Source organism: Trachypithecus francoisi, unplaced genomic scaffold (genome assembly GCF_009764315.1).
Source record: "Trachypithecus francoisi isolate TF-2019V2 unplaced genomic scaffold, Tfra_2.0 Lachesis_group8, whole genome shotgun sequence".
In the NCBI taxonomy this organism is placed as follows: Eukaryota; Metazoa; Chordata; class Mammalia; order Primates; family Cercopithecidae; genus Trachypithecus; species Trachypithecus francoisi.
Genome location: NW_022681473.1, coordinates 29,803,108 through 29,822,443, shown reverse-complemented (window position 1 = coordinate 29,822,443; position 19,336 = coordinate 29,803,108). Strand labels below are relative to the sequence as shown.

General features: G+C 35.0%; 1 protein-coding gene across 3 annotated transcripts in view; it reads left to right on the top strand.

Moving 5' to 3' along the window:
• PDHX (pyruvate dehydrogenase complex component X) overlaps window positions 1–19,336 on the top strand; it is a 94,203-nt gene that overhangs the window by 45,487 nt on the left and 29,380 nt on the right. For all 3 annotated transcript variants that reach the window (XM_033207745.1, XM_033207746.1, XM_033207744.1), the window contains exons 6-9: window positions 1,912–2,086; window positions 5,407–5,554; window positions 13,399–13,457; window positions 16,758–16,916. In XM_033207745.1, coding sequence (XP_033063636.1) covers window positions 1,912–2,086; window positions 5,407–5,554; window positions 13,399–13,457; window positions 16,758–16,916 — 541 coding nt within the window. The remainder of the gene's footprint in view (window positions 1–1,911; window positions 2,087–5,406; window positions 5,555–13,398; window positions 13,458–16,757; window positions 16,917–19,336) is intronic.

Below are 19,336 nucleotides of genomic sequence, written 5' to 3'. Positions count from 1 at the left end.
CCAGAATGAATTTTCTTCCTGCTTCTTTATGATTAACCTACCCAAGAACCTACAGAGATAAAACTAAACTGCTTTTTAAAAAATAAAGTAACAAGGAATAGTTATGTTAAATATGTAATATTTAGCATAACTAAATATTACATATTACTAAATATGCTAATAAGTAATAGTTATGCTAAAAATGTGTCAATTTAGTGTCAGCAACCTTTTTTTTTAAATAGATGTAATCAGGCATTAACCATACAGTTTTTTGCACCTCAGTTAGAGTGTTCCTGCTTGTGTTGGTGTTCTATTATTGCATAACAAGTTACAATAAACTCACCGGCTTAAAATAATACCTGTTTGTTTTCTAACAGTTCAGTAGGTTAGAAGTCCTGGCATAGCATGGCCAGGTTCTGAACTCATGGACTCATAAGGCTGAAATCAAAGTGTTAGCCAAGGCTGGGGACTCATGTGAAACTTGGGGTCCTCTTCCAGTCTCATGCGGTTGTTGACAGAATGTATTTCCTTAGGACTGTAGGACTGTGGCCCTTGTTTTCTTTCTAGCTCTCAGCCAAGAACCCCTGACAGCTCCCAGAGGCCATGTGCAGGGCCTTGCCATGTGTGGTCTCCATAGGCAGTTCACAACATGCATGTTTGCTTCTCTCAGGCCAGTAGTTGAATCTCTTTACTTCAAGTCTCTTCTTCCAGGAAGGCCTAATTTCTTTTAAGAGATTACCTGGTGTATTTGCCCTCTCCAGGGTAGTTTGCCTTTTGATTAACTCAAATGCAACTGATTTGAAGTCTCATATATCTATAAAATGCCACCAATTTTGTCACATAATAGGACCTAATCATGGGAGTGACATCCATCATATTCACAGGCCAGATACCGTCAAGAGGGATTATATGGGGTGTGTACACCCGGGGCAGGAATATTGGGGCCATCTCAGAATTCTTCCTACCCATGTTGCCACAAGTAAAAAGGTCTTCTCAAATATGCTCAACAGGTTCTAGGTTTTAATCTTTCATCAGTTTTTTTGAAAAATAATACCAGAATATTAACTGAGAAATAATTTTTCTTCAGATTTTGTGTCACCCTGAATTTTTTTTAGGTTATATAAAACAATTTTTTTTTCTTAAATTGGAAAAAATACTTTCCTAAATACTTACTGGATATTAAAATGTTCCAAAAATTATTTTAAGAAAATATATTGCCTAATACCACTGTAACTTAGCATAGTGAGTTGAGGGCTTAGCGTATTTAGTAATCTAATTATATCCTCTTATAAGACAAAAATACCTTTGTTTTACAGAGTAATACAAAGGCAAGTCTGTAACTAGTTATTTTTCATTCTAAAATATATCATGGGTTAGATTTGTTATATTAGGTTGTACTGATGGCATATTGAGTAAAATTTAAAATGATTTGATTTCCTGGTCATAAATAAGCTGATTTGCACTATAATAAACAATAAATAAACAATAAGTGAACAATGATGTAGGAAGTATCCTGGTGAAAGCCATATTTACAATAGACTTGACACTTTTTGAATGCCATGTGAATATTATTTCATGAGTATGAAGGATGAGAGTATGGTTTAATTAATTGTTGATCTACCAAATAACATCCACTGTACAGAAAAAATACTAATTTCCTTTTTAAAAATCAATACTTATGCCCAATTTTAATAAAATTTTAGTTATTGTTTGGTTTTTGAAAATATGCAAATATTAAAACATGACAAATAATGGTCAGCAGACCAGGTAAGAGACAGGATTTAATTTTCTAGCTCAAATAATTGGTTTTTAATTATAACCTTGACATCTGTATATTTGTGTATCTTTTCTGCACATCTCATCTACATTTTCTGAAAGTTCTGTTATATTCCTATTGCTAATTATGGTTATCTACTTTGCTCTTATTTCCAGGGATGCTCTCAGACTTGTCCAGTTGAAACAGACGGGCAAGATTACTGAGTCCAGACCAACTCCAGCCCCTGCAGCCACTCCCACAGCACCTTCGCCCCTACAGACCACAGCTGGGCCATCTTATCCCCGGCCTATGATCCCACCAGTATCAACTCCTGGACAACCCAGTGCAGTGGTAATGTTCTCTAAGTGCATTTTTGTTTCTTTTTTTTTTTGAGACAGAGTCTTGCATTGTCACCCAGGCTGGAGTGTAGTGGCGTGATCTCGGCTTACTGCAGCCTCCGCCTCCCAGGTTCAAGTAATTCTCCTGCCTCAGCTTCCCAAGTAGCTGGGATTATAGGCGCACACCAGACGCCCACGTAATTTTTGTATTTTTAGTAGAGATGGGGTTTCACCATGTTGGCCAGGCTGATCCCAAACTCCTGACTTCAGGTGATCCACCCGCCTTGGTCTGCCAAAGTGCTGGGATTACAGGCGTGAGCCACCACGCCTGGCCTGGATTTTTATTTTTCAGATTTAAATGAGAGAGAAAATAAAAACAATTTCTGTGTGTTTTAAGAATAGATTTAAAACAGATTAGTTTTACTAATCTGTTTCAATAGTAACTCAGTGATAAAGAAAAAGCAGTCCAAATGCTTTGTTTTACAGATTTCCTATCAGAAACCAAAATTTGTTTGTACGTTAACTTCCAAATAAACGTTAGAATTATAATTCAATTTAAAGTTACCACAAGTTCCACAACGTCAGTAACATATATATTCCCTACAATCTCATGTTTTGTGTCTTTTCTTAAGTGTGATACTAATAATTAGTGGCTGACACTAGCTTCCTTTTGTGGATGTGTTCTACTTTTTAACTAGGGAATTGATAATCTCACTATAAAAAACTATATAGGTAGTCATTCTTTCCTTCTCAGGTGCATGCAGCATAACAGCCCCTTTTTGTTTTCAAATTCCTCCATTTTGTCTCTCTGTGCCTTTCCTATTCAGGTTATTTACTTCCTATCAGAAGAAGTGTAGGATAACCAAGTTTATTTAAAATCGAATAGGCACTTAAAAAAATAAAAAGCAAAATAAATAGATAAATCTGTACTCCTAGTGGAGAACTATATACCATGTGATACTTTAAAAGAGTTGAAAACAGTACAACTTTCATGGGAAACAGATTTTTAAATATCCATTAATGATTAATATACTGCATACTTGAATAACCTACTCTTTAAGAACATGCAGTTGGACAAGACACTATGTATATTGAGTGTATAGTCCACTCTTCGACTATATAACGTATATTGACTATAAAATATGTATAGTTCGATCATATGTCTTTAAAAAGTAGATTATTCAAGGCTGGGTGTGTTACCTTACACCTGTAATGCTAGCACTTTGAGAGTCTGAGGTGGGAGGATTGCCTGCACCCAGGCATTCAAAGACCAGCCTGGGCAACATAGTGAGACCTCATCTCTACAAAAATATTTAAAAATCCGTTGGATGTGGTAGCGTGTGCCTATAGTCCCAACTACTCAGGCAGCAGAGGTTGGGGAACCACTTGAGACTGGGAGGTTGAGGCTGTAGTGAGCTGTGTTCGTGCCACCGCACTCCAGCCTGGGTAATAAAGGAAGACCCTATCTCAAAAAAGAAAAAAAAAAAAGTTATTCAAGTTAGGAAGGTAAACCTTACTTTCGAATTCTTATAGTGTGTAGAGAGTATTTATTCTACTTGACCAAGTACTTTGCTAACATAAAGTGTTTAATTTCTTAATGATATTTGTAAAAATGAAATCAGCCTCACTTTCATTAGCTTTGTATTATCTTGAAGTGATTGTAATGAAATTCCAAAATAGAGTGAAGGACGAGAAAGGAATTAGATATAATTTAAAGCCTATCATGCTTTTTTGAGTGGTCCAAGGAACAGAATGAAAAAACTACAGAGAAGTTACAGGGATATTTTATTATCTCATTCATACTTTCTATTATGAATCTCTAAGAAATAAGATCCTCATGTTATTTTTTAAAATTACAAATCCAAATAGAAATAATTAAATTGCCTGTTTAGAAGGTCTCTGAGCTTCTTATGTCCCTTGTGATTTCTTTGATCCATGAGTTGTTTATAAGTGTGAATTTAATTTCAAAATATTTGAAGATGCTTCAGTTACCTTTCATGATTTCTAGTTTAACTCCACTCTGTTTAGAGAATGCACTTTGAGACACACTTCATTTTTAGAACAATCTTCTCAAATTTATTGAGATTTATTTTATATTTATAATATGACCTGTCTTGGTGGATGTTCCATGTGTGCTTGAAAAGATGGTTCGACTAACAATTTTTTGACTTTACGATGGTGTAAAAGTGACACACATTCAGTAGAAAGCAGTGCAGTATTTCCTTGCAATGCTGGGCAGCAGCAGCCCACCACAGCTCCCAGTTAGCCATGTGATCATCAGCGCAAACGACCGCTACTTTGCAATGTAGTGTGTAGCCAGATGATTTTGCCCAACTGTAGGCTAATGTAAGTGTTCTGAGCACATTTATGGTAGGCTAGGCTAAGGCTAAGCTGTGATGTTCAGTAGGTTATGTGTATTAAATGCACTTTGACTTATGATACTTTCAACTTACGATGGGTTCATCAGAGTGTCACCCCATCAAAATTCAAAGGGCAACTATATATTAATAGTTTGTTGATTTATTGGCTGTTTTATTTCAGGTTTTTTTTGTTTGTTTATTTTTTTTTCCCCCAAGACAGTCTTGCTCTGTTGCCCAGGCTGGAGTGCAGTGGCGCGATCTTGGCTCAGTGCAACCTCTGCCTCCCCAGTTCAAGTGATTCTCCTGCCTCAGCCTCCTGAGTATCTGGTATTACAGGCATGTGCCACCACACCTAGCTAATTTTTGTATTCTTAGTAGAGATGGGGTTTCACCATGTTGGCCAAGCTGGTCTTGAACTCTTGACCTCGTGATCTGCCCGCCTCAGCCTCCCAAAATAATCCTGAGATTACAGGCATGAGCCACCGTGCCCAGCCCATTTCAGTTTTATTAAGTGATATTTGTAACAAAAGCTGCTTACAGATGGCGTATGTCTGTGTCTCTCTTCTCACTCCTCCCTCTCTCTGTGTGTATGTATGTACACATACGTATATTGCTCCTTGTGTGTGTTTGGTGTATGTGTATGTATGTATACACACACAAATACACCTATGGAGGAATTATTATTTGGTAGGTTTCTTTTTTATCATCTTAAACATAGTAACATAAGATATCCCATTCACAATTGAAACATGGATTTTATTACTTTTTTCTGTAGTTACATACTATAAAACCAAAACATCCCAGTTTTTTTATATTCTTCCCTTATACTAAGAATTTTAATAGTGCTTTTCTTATATTAATCTTTAATGAATAAGTTAGGTCATCAAGAATGAATTTCATTTATAAAGTTGCTTGTTTTTTGTTTTTTCTATTCCACTTGTGGTTTAATGGACAGGTTGCTATCTTTTTGTAGGGCACATTCACTGAAATCCCCGCCAGCAATATTCGAAGAGTTATTGCCAAAAGATTAACTGAATCTAAAAGTACTGTACCTCATGCTTATGCTACTGCTGACTGTGACCTTGGAGCTGTTTTAAAAGTTAGGCAAGATCTCGTCAAAGGTTAGTAAAATTGAATTTACTTAATACAAAACACATGCTAACTTAACTGTCATGAAATCCTTTATAAAATTACACAACGTAGCTTTTTAATTTCAATTTCTACTCTGGGTATATTTGTGCTAGAGAAAAAAAAAATTAGTAATGTTTTCCTTGAAAAAGTGAATTGGTTCCACAGTATTAAATAAACCACAGATGCCTTTATGCAGAATAAAGGTTTCTGTTCTACTTTGCTTTTATTTCCTCTTTGTCATATTTGAATAATGTACATTTAGTTAACATTCATTTAGCAGGCAGTTACTGCATTCAATTCTCTGTTACATACTGAGCTTTAAAAATGCAGGTTGAGCACCCCAAAACCAAAAATTCAAAGTGCTCCAACATGTGAAACTTTTTGAGTGCCAACATGAAGCTCAAAGGAAGTCCTCATTGTAGCTTTTCAGATTTGGGGATTTTTGGACTAGAGATGCCCAAACAGTAAATGTAGTATTACAAAATCTGAAAAATTTTGAAATCTCAAACACTTCTGGTTCCAAGTGTTTTGGATAAGGGATATTGAAATCTAAAGTACTGTAATTTCTTTGGTTAGTTATTTTAAAAACAAAAGTGGTCTTAATGTTGTGGTGTGCTTTAGCATTTACATAGGTCAATTTTTTTGTAAGAACACATGAATGATTTGTGTAGACCAAATGGTTATTTTTTGTTTTGAATATTTTTTGGTATGGTATTTAAACAAAGCAGTCCTTAACATTTCATAAGTTTAAAATCCAAAACTTTTAAGGATGTTTTAGATTATAAATATCTTAGATATTCTTCTGTATGCAAATTTTGATTTTATATTTCTTGTTCAGAGTGCATTTGCAGATTATTAAATTTGTAATATTTCTTCCAAAAATCAATTATAAATAAGTTTGCTAAGAGACATACAGATTTTTTAGCATGAACTAATAGTTTTATTTCTTCATTTTTGACCTATATGGCCTTCATATTATTTTCTTGTCTTACTACACTGACTAGGACCTCTGGTATAATGAATATAGGTGGTAAAAGCAGATGTTTTTGCCTTGTTCTTGATCTTGGGGGAAAAGCATTCAGTCTTTTATGTTAGCTGTAGGTTTTTTGTAGAACATTATTTTCAGGTTGAAAGAATGTCCGTTCCTAGCTTGCAGAGAGTTTTAAACATGAATAGATGTTGAATTTTGTCAAATACTTTTTGTGCATCTTTTCAGATAACTTTTCCTTTTTCTGTCTGTTAATAAAGTGAATTACATTGGTTGATTTTCAAGTGTTGAATCAACTTTGTATTCCTCAAATAAAGCCCACTTAATGATTAACCTTCTCATATATTGTTTGATTCTGTTTTCTAAAATTTTGTTTAGAATCTTTACACCTATGCCCATGAGAAATGCTGACCTGTAGTTTTCTTTTCTGCAGACATTTTTTCGGATTTGTTATCTTATCTAGTGGAATGGGTTGGAAAACATTTCCTGCTCCTTTATTTTCTGGAAGAGTTTGGGTACAATTAGTATTATTTCTTTTTTAATTGTTTAGTAGCATTCACTAGTGAGTTTCTTTTTGGGAAGGTTTTTAATTATGAATTTTATTTTAAAAATGGATGCAGCTTTTGTTTTCTTGAATGAATTCTGGTAGTTTGTGTCTTTCAAGAAATTTGTTTGTCATCTAAGTCACCAGATTTATTGGCATAAAGTTATTCACCACATTACCTTATTATACTGTCATTTTATCTGAAGTAATGTTTCTGTTTTTGATATTAGTAATTTGTATGTTTTACTCTCTAGATCACTCTGGCTAAAGGGTTGTCAGTTCTATTGATCTCGATCTCTTCAAAGAACCAGCATTTGGTTTTATTAACTTATCTAGTATTTCTGTGATATTGATCTCATTGATTTCTGTTCTTTATTTTTTTTTTTCTCTTTGCTTTCAGTTTACTTTGCTATTTTATTTCTAGTTTTTTAAGGTGAAAACTTGGATCATTTATTTGAGACCTTTATTTTTTAATATAAGTATATAATACTCTTGAATTATCTTTAAGCACTGCTTTAGCTGTATCCCACAGATGTTGATTTTTTTTTTTCTTTTTTTCTTTTGAGACAGGTTCTTGCCCTGTCACCCAGGCTGGAGTGCAGTGGTGCGATCTCGCTTCACTTCAACCACCGCCTCCTGGATTCAAATGATTCTCTCACCTCAGTGCCTTGAGTAGCTAGGATTACAGGCACAAACCACCATGCCTGGCTAATTTTTTGTATTTTTACTAGAGACAGGGTTTCAGCATGTTGGCCAAGCTGGTCTCAAACTCCTGGCCTCAAGTGATCCACCTAACCTTGGCCTCCCTTAGTGCTGAAATTACAGGCATGAGACACCACGCCTGGCATTATTTTTCCTTTTATTCAATTAAAAATGTTTTCTCATTTATTTCTTTTGTGATTTCTTTGATCAATGAGTTATTTATAATTGTGCACTTAATTTCAAATTATTTGAGGACTATTCATTTCTCTTTCTTTTATGATTTCTAGCTTAACTCCATTGTGTTTAGAGAACACACTTTATGTGATTTCAATTTTCTTAAATTTGTTGATATTGATTTTGTATTTGTAGTATGGTCTATCTTTGTATGTGTTCTTGAAAAGAATTTTTTTATTTTTGCAAGGGAATGTTCTATAAATGTCAGGCCAAGCTGGTTAATAGTGTTGTTTATGTCTTTTGAGAGCAGTATTGATATTTCTCGTTATAATTGTTTATTTGTAGTTTTTCCTTTCAGCTCTGTCAGTTTTTGCTTCATGTATCCTGAAGATCTATTATTAGCCACATACATAGTTAGAAATTTTATCTTTTCTTGAACAGACCAGTCATGTCATGTCCTTATCTATTCCTTGTGATATTCCTTATCCTCAAGCCTTCTTTATCACATCTGTAGCCACTACAGATTTCTTTGACTTGTGTTTCTATAGTATATCTTTTTGCATCTTTTTACTTTTTAAATGTAAGTACGTTTATTTAAATAGGTTTCTTGAAGGCAGCATGTAGTTGGTTCTTGCTATTTTATCCAATTCTTTAGTCTCTTAAGATGTTTAGACCACTTACATTTAATGGGATAGTTGGATTTAAATCTACCATTTTGTTCTTTCTTTGTGTTCTCTTTGTCCCACCTCTTTTGTTCTTCTTTCCTTATCTTTTTGGTTACTTACTTTGTTATCATTCCATTGTATTTCTTCATTTTATCTCCTTTTTTCTCTTCTTATCTGTCTTTGCAGTGGTTTTCTTAGGGTTTACAATGTAATTCTTTAATTTATCACAGCCTGACTTCAAATTGTATTACACCCCACTCCATGTTTAATATAAGAACCTCATAACTATATACTTGCATCTCCTGCCTCTCATATTTTGTACTGCTGTTATCATGTTTTACTTCTATATGATATAAGCCCCAGAATACATGTTTAATGCTTTTTTTTTACTTTAGCAAATCAACTATTTTGGAGTTTTAAAATGAGGGGGAAAATGTCTTTTATATTTATCTGTACCTTTTTTCATTTCTTTGTGTAGAATTAAAGTGCTGTCTGCTATTATACTTCTTCTACCCGAAGAACTTCCTTTAATGCTTTTTATAGTACAGATTGACTGACAATAAATTTTCTGTTTTTGTCTGAAAAAGTCTATTTTGTCTTTCACATTTTTCCTTTTTAAAACAATTTTTTAAATTGTAGTTGAATATATAACATGAGTCTTCCATTTTCGGTGTACAGTTAGTTCATTGACGTTAAGTACATTTACATTGTTTGCAACCATTACCACCATTCATCTACAGAACGTTTTTCATCCTGCAAAATGGAAACTGTATACTCTTCATTCCTCTTTCCCACCACTCCTGACAACCACCATTCTTCTTTCTGTTCCTATAAATTTGATGATTCCAAGTACATCGTATTAGTGGGATCATATGGTATTGTCCTTTTGTGACTGGCTTATTCCACTTGGAATTATTATGTCTTCAGGGTTCATGCATGTTGCAAAATGTATCAAAATTTCCTTTTTAAGGCTGAACAATATTCCATTTTATGTATATACCCTACTTTGTTAATTCATGTGTTAATGGATAAATACATTAGGTTGTTTTTACCTTTTGACTATTGTGAATAATACTGCTACAAACATGGCTGTACAAATATCTCTTTTTGTCTCTGTTTTCAAATATTTTAGGTATATCCCCAGAAGTGGAATTACTGGATCATATGATAATTCTATTTTTAATTTTTTAAAGAACTACCATACTGTTTTCCTTAGTGACTGTGCCATTTTGCATTCCCACTAATGGCACACCAATGGGTCAGGCGTGATGGCTCATCCCTGTAATCCTAGCACTTTGGGAGGCTGAGGCGGGAGGATCACTTGAGGACAGGGGTTCAAGACCCACCTAGGAAACAGAACAAGACCCTATCTCTACAAAAAAATTGAAAAACTAGTCAGGCAGATGGCATATGCCTTTAGTCCCAGCTGCTTGGGAGGCTGAGGTGGGAGGATTGCTTGAGCCCAGGAGTTGGAAGTTACAGTGAGCTATAATTGCGCCACTTCACTCTAGCCTGGCTGACAGAGCAAGACCTGTCTCAGAAACAAAAATGAAGTGCACAAATGTTGAAATTTCTCCACATTTTTGCCAATACTTGTTATTTTCTGTTTTTTTTTATAGTAGTCACCCTAATGGATATATCTCCATCATTTTTAAGAAGAATTTTTGCTGGATATAGATTTTTGAGTTAATAGGGTTTTTTGTCTCAGTTCTTTAAATAAAGATACTATTTCATTATTTTCTGTCTTAGAATGCCTGCTGCCATTCTTAATATTTGTTCCCTTGTATATGTTGTTTTCCCCCTATCTGGTTGCTTTCAAGATTTTCTCCATTACCAATTTGGCTATTGTATGCCTAGATTTTTTTTTTTTTCTATTGTATTTATTCTGTTTGGGTTTCTCTCAGCTTCTTAGATGTATGGTTTGTTGTCTTCCTTTAATTGTGAAAATTTTCCAGTTATTTTTAATGATATCTTCTGTTTCATGTGGTTTCTCTTTGGGGCTCCAATTTTAAATGTTAGACTTTTTGAATTGTCCAAAGCTCTTAAATGCTGTATTCTTTTTGTTCATTCTTTTTTCTCTTTATGTTTCATATTGGATAATTTTTGTTTACCTAGCTTCAAGTTCACTGATTTGTTTTCCTAGTTGTGTCTGCAAAGCTTAGCAAAATATATATATTTTTTATCTTGGTTAGCATGGATTTTCCCCTCTGGATTTCCAACTGAATGTTTTTTTTGGTTTCCATTTCTTTGCTGCTAGTCCCCATCTGTTTGTGCATGTTGTACCATACTCTGCCCTCTTCACTCCTGTACTCTGACAGTGGGTATTTACTTCCTGTGTTTGTCTCTCCTCTGAGTGGATTATCACTCTTTGGCATTCAGTTCACCTGTTTGCTTTGTAACCTCAGCTCCCTAATGGGCTCAAGAAAAGTTATGATTTTGTAATTTATCCTGCTTTTTCTTTCACCCTGTCAGGATGGGAGCAGCTTTCTTTTGTAACTTTCTACATCCAAGGTGAAAGCAGGACGTTTTTCAGTTTATATATAGATCTTCAGGATTTCATATAAAGACAACTTGAGAGCTTTTAAAAATTCAAGGAACTAAATGGAAAGCTATATTAGAGAAAGTGATAAATCTCTAAAAAATGAACCCTGGAAACACTCCTGTAGTTCTCAGATCATACTTGCTTAGTCATGATATAGAGGTTAATGTGGAAATCACTTTCCTGTTTTCTTACTCTAATAAGGCAGAAAATAGCAATATTTCAGAGGAGATGTGGATTAGTTTATTGTCTTTGCATGGTCTGGTTTTGGTACACCCTTGTAATTAGGAATTTTCTTAAAAATCTTTACACCCCACATTGTCTTCACTCCTCTTTCTCATATAAAGTTACAATATATAACATTCTATATGCATGCTTCACACTTTGCTTTTCTGTCTTGACAATGTGTAAATGAGAATGTTTGATATTACCTTACAAACTATTTTCTACTCAGTAAATGTAACAACATCTCCTTTCAATATGTTTGGAAAATCTCCATTATAAAGAGTTAAAAATAAAGAATTCAAAGAGAAACCTATTTTACACATGTTAAATTTGAGATGCATGTTAGGGATGCAAGTAGAAATTTTTTGTGAGAAGTTGGATATACAAGTCTGAAGCTTCAGTATCTCAGAATTAGAGGTAGAATTTGGAAGAGTCATCATTATATAGATGGTATCAAAACCTTGGAATTGGAACTGGAACTTCCAGGCTGGGGAGATGCCAACATTGAGAGGAAAGGAATAAAAATGAGTGAGTGGGCAGAAAGTGGAAGAAAACCAGGAGAGGATAGTGACATAGGTAGGGGCCAGTAAAAGAATATGTTTCATTTAACTCAAGAATGTTCCTAAATGTGGGAGTATGCTGAATACAGAATTTTAAATGAGGACTGTGGACTTAGGTGGTAGGTTTGGGGGTTATTAGCTGGCAGATAGTTTTAGAAGTCTTCACTGTGAATACCTGTGGGTAAGTAGATAAAGTGAGGAGAAGGCTGAGAGAGCCATGAAAGGTAAGCAGAGTAAGTTCATGAGCTGTTACATTTGAATTTGTACAGACCAAATGTTTTCTATGTGGTTATCATTAAAAGCCTCTAAGCACTGTAAGTCCATTTATATCTCTATTCCTAAAGGGAATTTAAGCAAAAATGTTTATATATTTCTAGAATTCTGAATTAGAGGAGCTTTGATATTTTGCAGCTGACAGTTACTGTGACGGTTTGACAGTATTTAGGTTTATGGTAATTCATCTAATCCCTTTCTGAAGTCTCTAGGATGCCTTTGGAATGAGTTGTTATTTATGTAAATTCCATGATACTTTAGTAATAGGATAGGTTTTTTGCCACATACCATTGACTAGATTTTGATCTTAAAGTCTTTTTCTATAAGCTCTTGCAAGAAAAAATCAAGTGTTGTTTACATTTTCCAACACTGTTATACCCAGTGGCAAATGCAAAGACATAAACAAATACTTTAGTTATGATCAGCTCTGTAGGAAGTGGGAGGACCCTAGCTTTATCTTAAAATCATTATGTATACTGCAAAGAAATTGATTCAAATGCATTCACCATAAAAGTATGGACAGAGAACCTCATTTTATTCATCACACTAGGACCTAGGCCAGCATTGCTTCTTTGTCTTTTGTTATATCCTGTTTTGTTAAGTTAAAAAGCAGTTAAATTTGTTTTCACCTACACCCCGTTAGTAAAAAGAAATTTTTGAACACTCTCTCATATATGTATATATAACTGTTTATATAAAGTACCTACGTGTATCACTGTTCTAGTATAATCAATATATTATAAAGCATACAGAGAATAAGGGCATTTGAAAAGAACGAGGAAGAAAATGAATCATCTTATAAACTTCCTGACTGCACACACCACAGAGAGACCATTTGTCTTTTTCGAGACATAGGAGTTAGTTCTTTTTTTTCTGATTATGCTTGTAATATGTCCTTCAGGTTCTTGTGTATGATATCTAAGCAGTTTAAAAAATTGAACCAAAGCCCAGAAATAAACTTACATTCATGGTTAATAATATTTATCCAGGACCTCACGTAAGTTTTTCTAATCATGGGAACCTTATTGACTAAGCAAACAAAAGCCTGTAATTTTTTTATCATTGTTTGTCTGTACATTCCATAATTTACAAGTTTGAAGTTGTAATGGTCAATGTTAAAGTTATATTAGGAATACTAATTTTACTAAGCCATTTTTCTTTCAGATGACATTAAAGTATCAGTAAACGATTTTATCATCAAGGCAGCAGCTGTTACCCTTAAAGTAAGTAGCGGACTTCAAATGATTTTGTCTTCTAAAGTAGTTTCATGTCATGAAATTTTTACAATGACAAATAGAACTCTTATTTTTAAATCACAAAAATTTTATAATTGTCTTGCTCAAATATCCTACCATTTGATCTCTCTCATTTTTCTACTGAAGAAACTGTAAATCAAAAGGGCTCACAACGAAGTAGAGCAGAATAAAAGCCATTTATTCTAGGCATTAGAGATATAGCAGTAAACCAAAGCTTACATGATTTCTGCTCTCGCTGGGGCTTACATTCTAGTTGGAGGAGACAAATACTATTATATGTCAGATGATGAAAGTGCTGAGGAGAAAACGAAAGGATAAGGGGACAAAGTAATGAGGCATGCTCTTTCAAAAGGGAAGCTAGGGAAGCCCCTCTGACAGGGCGATAATTTAGATACGGCCTGAGAAAACAGAGGGAGTGAGCCACATAGGTATGTGGTGAAAGTGCGTTCCACACAGAGGGACCAGCAAACACCAAGGCTGTGAATAGAGGATTGCATTAACCCAAGATATGGTGCTGAGGGTGGAGTGTGCCTAGAATGGAGAGGGCGGGAGATAAGATTTAAATAACAGTGGGAGAGCATGAGAGGGAACCCAAGTACATGAGGCCTTGTTGGACATGGTGAGGACTAGGGATTTTATTATGGGTGAGAAGGAAGCCTTTGAAGGGTTTTGAACAAATAACTGATGTGATCGACTTACACTTTAGAAAGGAAAAGGAGAGGCTGCCCTGGGTGCTGTGTAGAATATGGCCTGTGGAGAGGCAAGGGAGGAGACAATGAGCTCCCCTGGGAGGCTTTAGAAGATGACTATGGCTTGGACAAATGTAGTAGCAAATGGAGCTAGGGTGAAGTGGAGATTTGGGTTATGTTTCAGAAGTAGAGCCAACAGGATTTGCTGATGGATTGGATATGGGGTGTGAGAAAAAGGAACAAGCATTTTGGCCCAAGCAATGGGAGAAATGAGTTTTCCATGTACTAAGATTGGGAAAACTGGGAGGGGTATAGCTTTGGGGTGAGGAATCTAGAGTTTGGTTTTAGACATGTTAAATTTGAGGAGCCTAACAGATATTCCAGTGGAGGTGGCAGGAAGGCAGGTGAACATATAAGCCTGCAGTTCAGTGAAGGTGATGTAAACCTAGCTGCCTTTACAGAACCCAGGCTTCCTGCCTTCCTGCCTAGCACTGTTTTTCATCATGCCTCCTTTCTGTAATGAGGCTATTTTCTGGGATCACTGCTTGTTAACAGACTGTATTTAAAGTACATTTATAATTAACTTGTTTTTATTTCTTGAAAAATACATTAATAAGGAGGGTTCCATGGTGTAATGGTTAGCACTCTGGATTCTGCAAAATACATTAATACAGAACTTAAAAATCATGCCTTTTCAGCATTATCTAATTATTCATGTAACTTTTCTCTTTTGATGAAATATTTTGAATTATATTAATGATTTAATTATTAATTGACTATTGTGATTAATATCATTAACTGTGAATCATTTTTGCACTCCTTAAATAAATCTCTAATAGGCATAAGCTATTTGTTAATGTTTCATGGGATAATTTTTGTATCTAGAGTCCTAAGTAGTGGTAATTTAAATTTTGTGCCAACATTATCAGACCTTTTTCCCCTAATCATTGGCTTCATTCAATGAATTTGGATTATTTCTTCTTTTCTTTCCTCTGTATTCATTTCAATATTATACAATTTTTTATATTTTCTAGTTTCATAGAATTCACCAGTAAAAATATCTGAACCTGCTTCTATTTTGAGGAGGGGATCTTGGCAGCTTTCCCTTTATTTTTTTTCCCGCCATAATTACTGATCTGTTTTAATTTTCAGCTTTTTAAAAAAAATCAATTTTAAAAGCTAATATTTTCCCAGAAAATCATTCATTTAATTTAGATTCCCAAACTTATTAGCCTAGAGTAATTTAAATTTGTTTCTTATAATTATTTTAACATCCTCAATGCCTGGGGTTATTCTGAACTCTCACTTCTATTACATATTTATATTCTTAGTTTATATTGTTTTGTTACATATTTTTCCTTCATTTCCTTAAATTCATTTTGGTTAGAAAACTTGAATGTGTAATTCATTTTAATTTTTTTTAATAAGGTTTAAGATAGTTGTTTTGTTTTGTTTTGGTTTGGTTTGGTTTTTTGTGAGCAGCAGCAAGATTTATTGTGAAGAGGGAAAGAACAAAGCTTCCATGGAAGCTTCCAAAGCATGGAAGGGGACCCAAGCGGGTTGCCCTAAGATAATAGATTTTTAATACAACTTTGACCATGTCCCATAAGTCTTCTTTACATTTTGTAATTAAATTTATTTGCCAGATATTCTTCATTCATGAGGGTTTTGTTTAGTTTCTCTTTTACTTTAGTGTTGTCTAAGAAGAATTTCAAATCTTCTGAGGGGTTGGGACTTTATTCTTTTAACATAGTGATATTGCTGAATGAATGAAGGAACTAAGCCTTGAAAGATGGAAAAATGGAAGAGCAATTGAAAAGCAATGTGAAGGTAGCCTTGAAATGGAAATGAGCGTAGCATGACAGTGGAAAATCCATCTCAGGGGAGTGGTCACAAGTAAAATGGGAATAGAGTGGAATCAAATTGTGTATTGCCATGCTTAAATGACACGCCAGGAGGCCTGGATCTTTTTCTTTAAAAAGCAAAGAATTTTTGAGAACAGAAATTCATTTCCAGTTTCTGTTTTTCAGCATCATTTTCACCTGTAATACAGGGCAACATTATTAATAGACAGGGTTTCCAGACATTTTGTCATTTGATGAAATCTCTTTTAAATAGGGAAGTAAATTATTGAGGGCCTGCTGATATATATCCCAGAGCTGGGCTAGAAAGTAAGGAATAATATGATCTAATGTCGTTACCCTTTTCCACTCTCCTCCTCACCTCAAGATCATGTTCGTTGTCATATGAGGTAGGAAGTACAACAGACATTAAATAACTTCTAGCAATCAGGAAAGAAAGCCCTTTTTTCCCCACTAGGATATAAAGAGATCAAAGCATGTACCTCATCAGAATTTCTTCAAACTTCCCTCAAAAAGGTAGTATGTTTAATTATTCTTGGCAGACATAAAAGATAATTGACAGAACTCCAAACCATTTTTTCAAACCAAATTTTTATTTATTTCCTCTTATCTAGCTATGTTCACTTTGGAAAATGCACAATACTTTTATTTTTCTGTAGCTGCCTTGGTCTAAAGCCACTTTTTTAGTAAGATTTTTTTTTTTTTTCTATTTCTAGCAAATGCCAGATGTTAATGTAAGCTGGGATGGAGAGGGCCCAAAGCAACTGCCGTTTATTGACATTTCAGTGGCTGTGGCAACAGATAAAGGCTTACTTACACCAATCATAAAAGATGCTGCCGCTAAGGGTATCCAGGAAATTGCTGACTCTGTAAAGGTATGTCTTAAGAAAGAGTGTGCTTTCAAAATGTTAGCATATACTTTTGGATAATTACTTTCTGATAAAGTCTTGACGTAATCTAGTCAGACTGTGATTTTTTTGTATGTGGGGAGAGTTATTTCATCAAATGATTGTCACGTATCTATAGGTTTTTAAAGTTTTTATCCAAGTATATGACCCATTGTAAGAAAATTTAATATTCAAAAATTAAGAGATAACATGTAAATAAATTAGGGAACAATTTCATGCTAAAGACAAACTCAACCATAAAGATGCTATATCAGGTAGGTTTTAAAGTTGAAGTTAAGCTGAAACTATATTTCTATGGAAGTGGTAATATACCTCAATATTAATAACATTTTATTCTTAAAGTATATTTACTTCTTCTCTAAAACTGAGACCATTAAAAGCACTTAGTGGCCATGCACAGTGGCTCACACCTGTAATGCCAGCACTTTGGGAGGCCGAGGTGGGTGGATCACAAGGTCAGGAGATTGAGACCGACCTGGCCACGTGGTGTAACCCCATCTCTACTAAAAATACGAAAATTAACTGGGTGTGGTGGCACGTGCCTGTAATCCCAGCTACTTGGGAGGCTGAGGTACAAGAATCACTTGAACCCAGGAGGCAGAGGTTGCAGTGAGCCGAGATTGCGCCACTGTATTCCAGCCTGGCAACAGAATGAGACTCCATCTTAAAAAAAAAAAAAAAAAAAGTGGACTTAGTGTTCCAGAGGCAAAGTTACTTTATTTTTTCAGGATTTCTTGAAAAGCAATTTTTGTAACTCCAATGTGTAGGAATCTTATTTCACCAAAAAATAGCACATCGAATAGGCAAGAACACAGGCAGTAGGGCAGCTTTGACAGCCTCAGTAATTTCCAAGGGTATTTTTTGACAGAAGTATCACAAGTCTTAAAGTGATTGCATCGAAAATTTCTGATTCATTTGGGTAAGTGATTCTCTTTCCATTTGCCAAGGACCTGTTGTATGTATCGTGGTAGAACAATTTAGAAGGTAAGATTTCTTTGGAGAGCTGACAGTACATAAATGTGTAGACCTTCTTGCTCAAAAGAAATAAGTACAAGTTAATCTGATTTTAAAAGCATACCCATAAGTACTGAGTTTACTTGGAATTTTAGAGGTAGATATAATTAAAGTGAACCTACTAGAATCAATATTTTTAGGTCTTTCTTCACTCCTCTTTGAAAAGATTTGCAGAAAGTGTTTGTATAGATAAAAATGGAATTGTTAATTGAAAAATGAGCTGCACATGGTGGCTTATGCCTGTAATCCCAGCACTTTGGGAGGCTGAGGCAAGCAGATCACTTGCAGGAATTCAAGACCAACCTGGCCAACATGGTGAAACCCCATCTCTACTAAAAATATAAAAATTAGCTGGGCATGGTGGCACACACCTATTATCTCAACTACTCGGGTGGCTGAAGCACGAGAATTGCTTGAACCTGGGAGGCAAAGGTTGCAGCGAAGCTGAGATCGTGCCATTGCACTCCAGCCTGGATGACAGAGCAAGATGCTGTATCTCAAAAAAAAAAGAAAAAGAAAGAAAAAAGAAGGATAGCATTAATTTGTCAATTCAAAAGTCAAAGTAATAGAGATTGGTTTGCTGAGATATAGTATGTTCCTTATATTTATCAAGGGTTTTCAGCAACAATGAGAATACTTGTGTCTGTGTTTTGTAAAGGTTAAATGAGATTAAGTGTTGAAACAACCTGTAAAATAAAAAGTACTATTATAATGTTATGGAACTTTACTGTGCAGCTAGAATTTCCTTAGTTTTATATACATTAAATTTAAAAAATTAACCATTATAGGAAGATTTCCTTGATTCTGAGCAATTTACCAATTTTACTACTATAATACATAACTCATAAGTAGTTATGTTAGCTTTCTCTATTCCTTGCATCCTGAAGACTCTAAGTTTAAGAGGTAAGGAGGCAGTCTCACCAGCCTCTCAGTTGGGTCTCACAGCAATGGGAAGGGCAGTCATAACCCTTTGGAGTGTAATGGTCTCTGGCGGGCCTTAGGCATTTCCTGTAACTCCCAACAGGGACTCAGGGTTTGCTGAGCTCTGGCGCCCCTGTTTGCTTCTCGTTCTACCTGCGTCTCTTTCCCACTCTGCTCTTTTCACTCTTGTTCTTAGTGATGCCAGGCACTGGGCTAAGCGCTTCATTTAATCCTATTAACCCAGTCCAATCGGAACCTTAATTTCTCCATGAAATTGAGGAGATGGAGTTTTGGCAACTTTGATAAATTTGCCCAAGGCAGTACAGCTAGAAAGCAGTGGCAGTGAGGACTAGTTAACCCAGGCAGTTTGATTCTAGAGCCACTACTTAATGATCTGTTATACCACCTCTCTCCTTGCTTTTACTGTTTACCTTTCTTTTTTCCTATCTAAT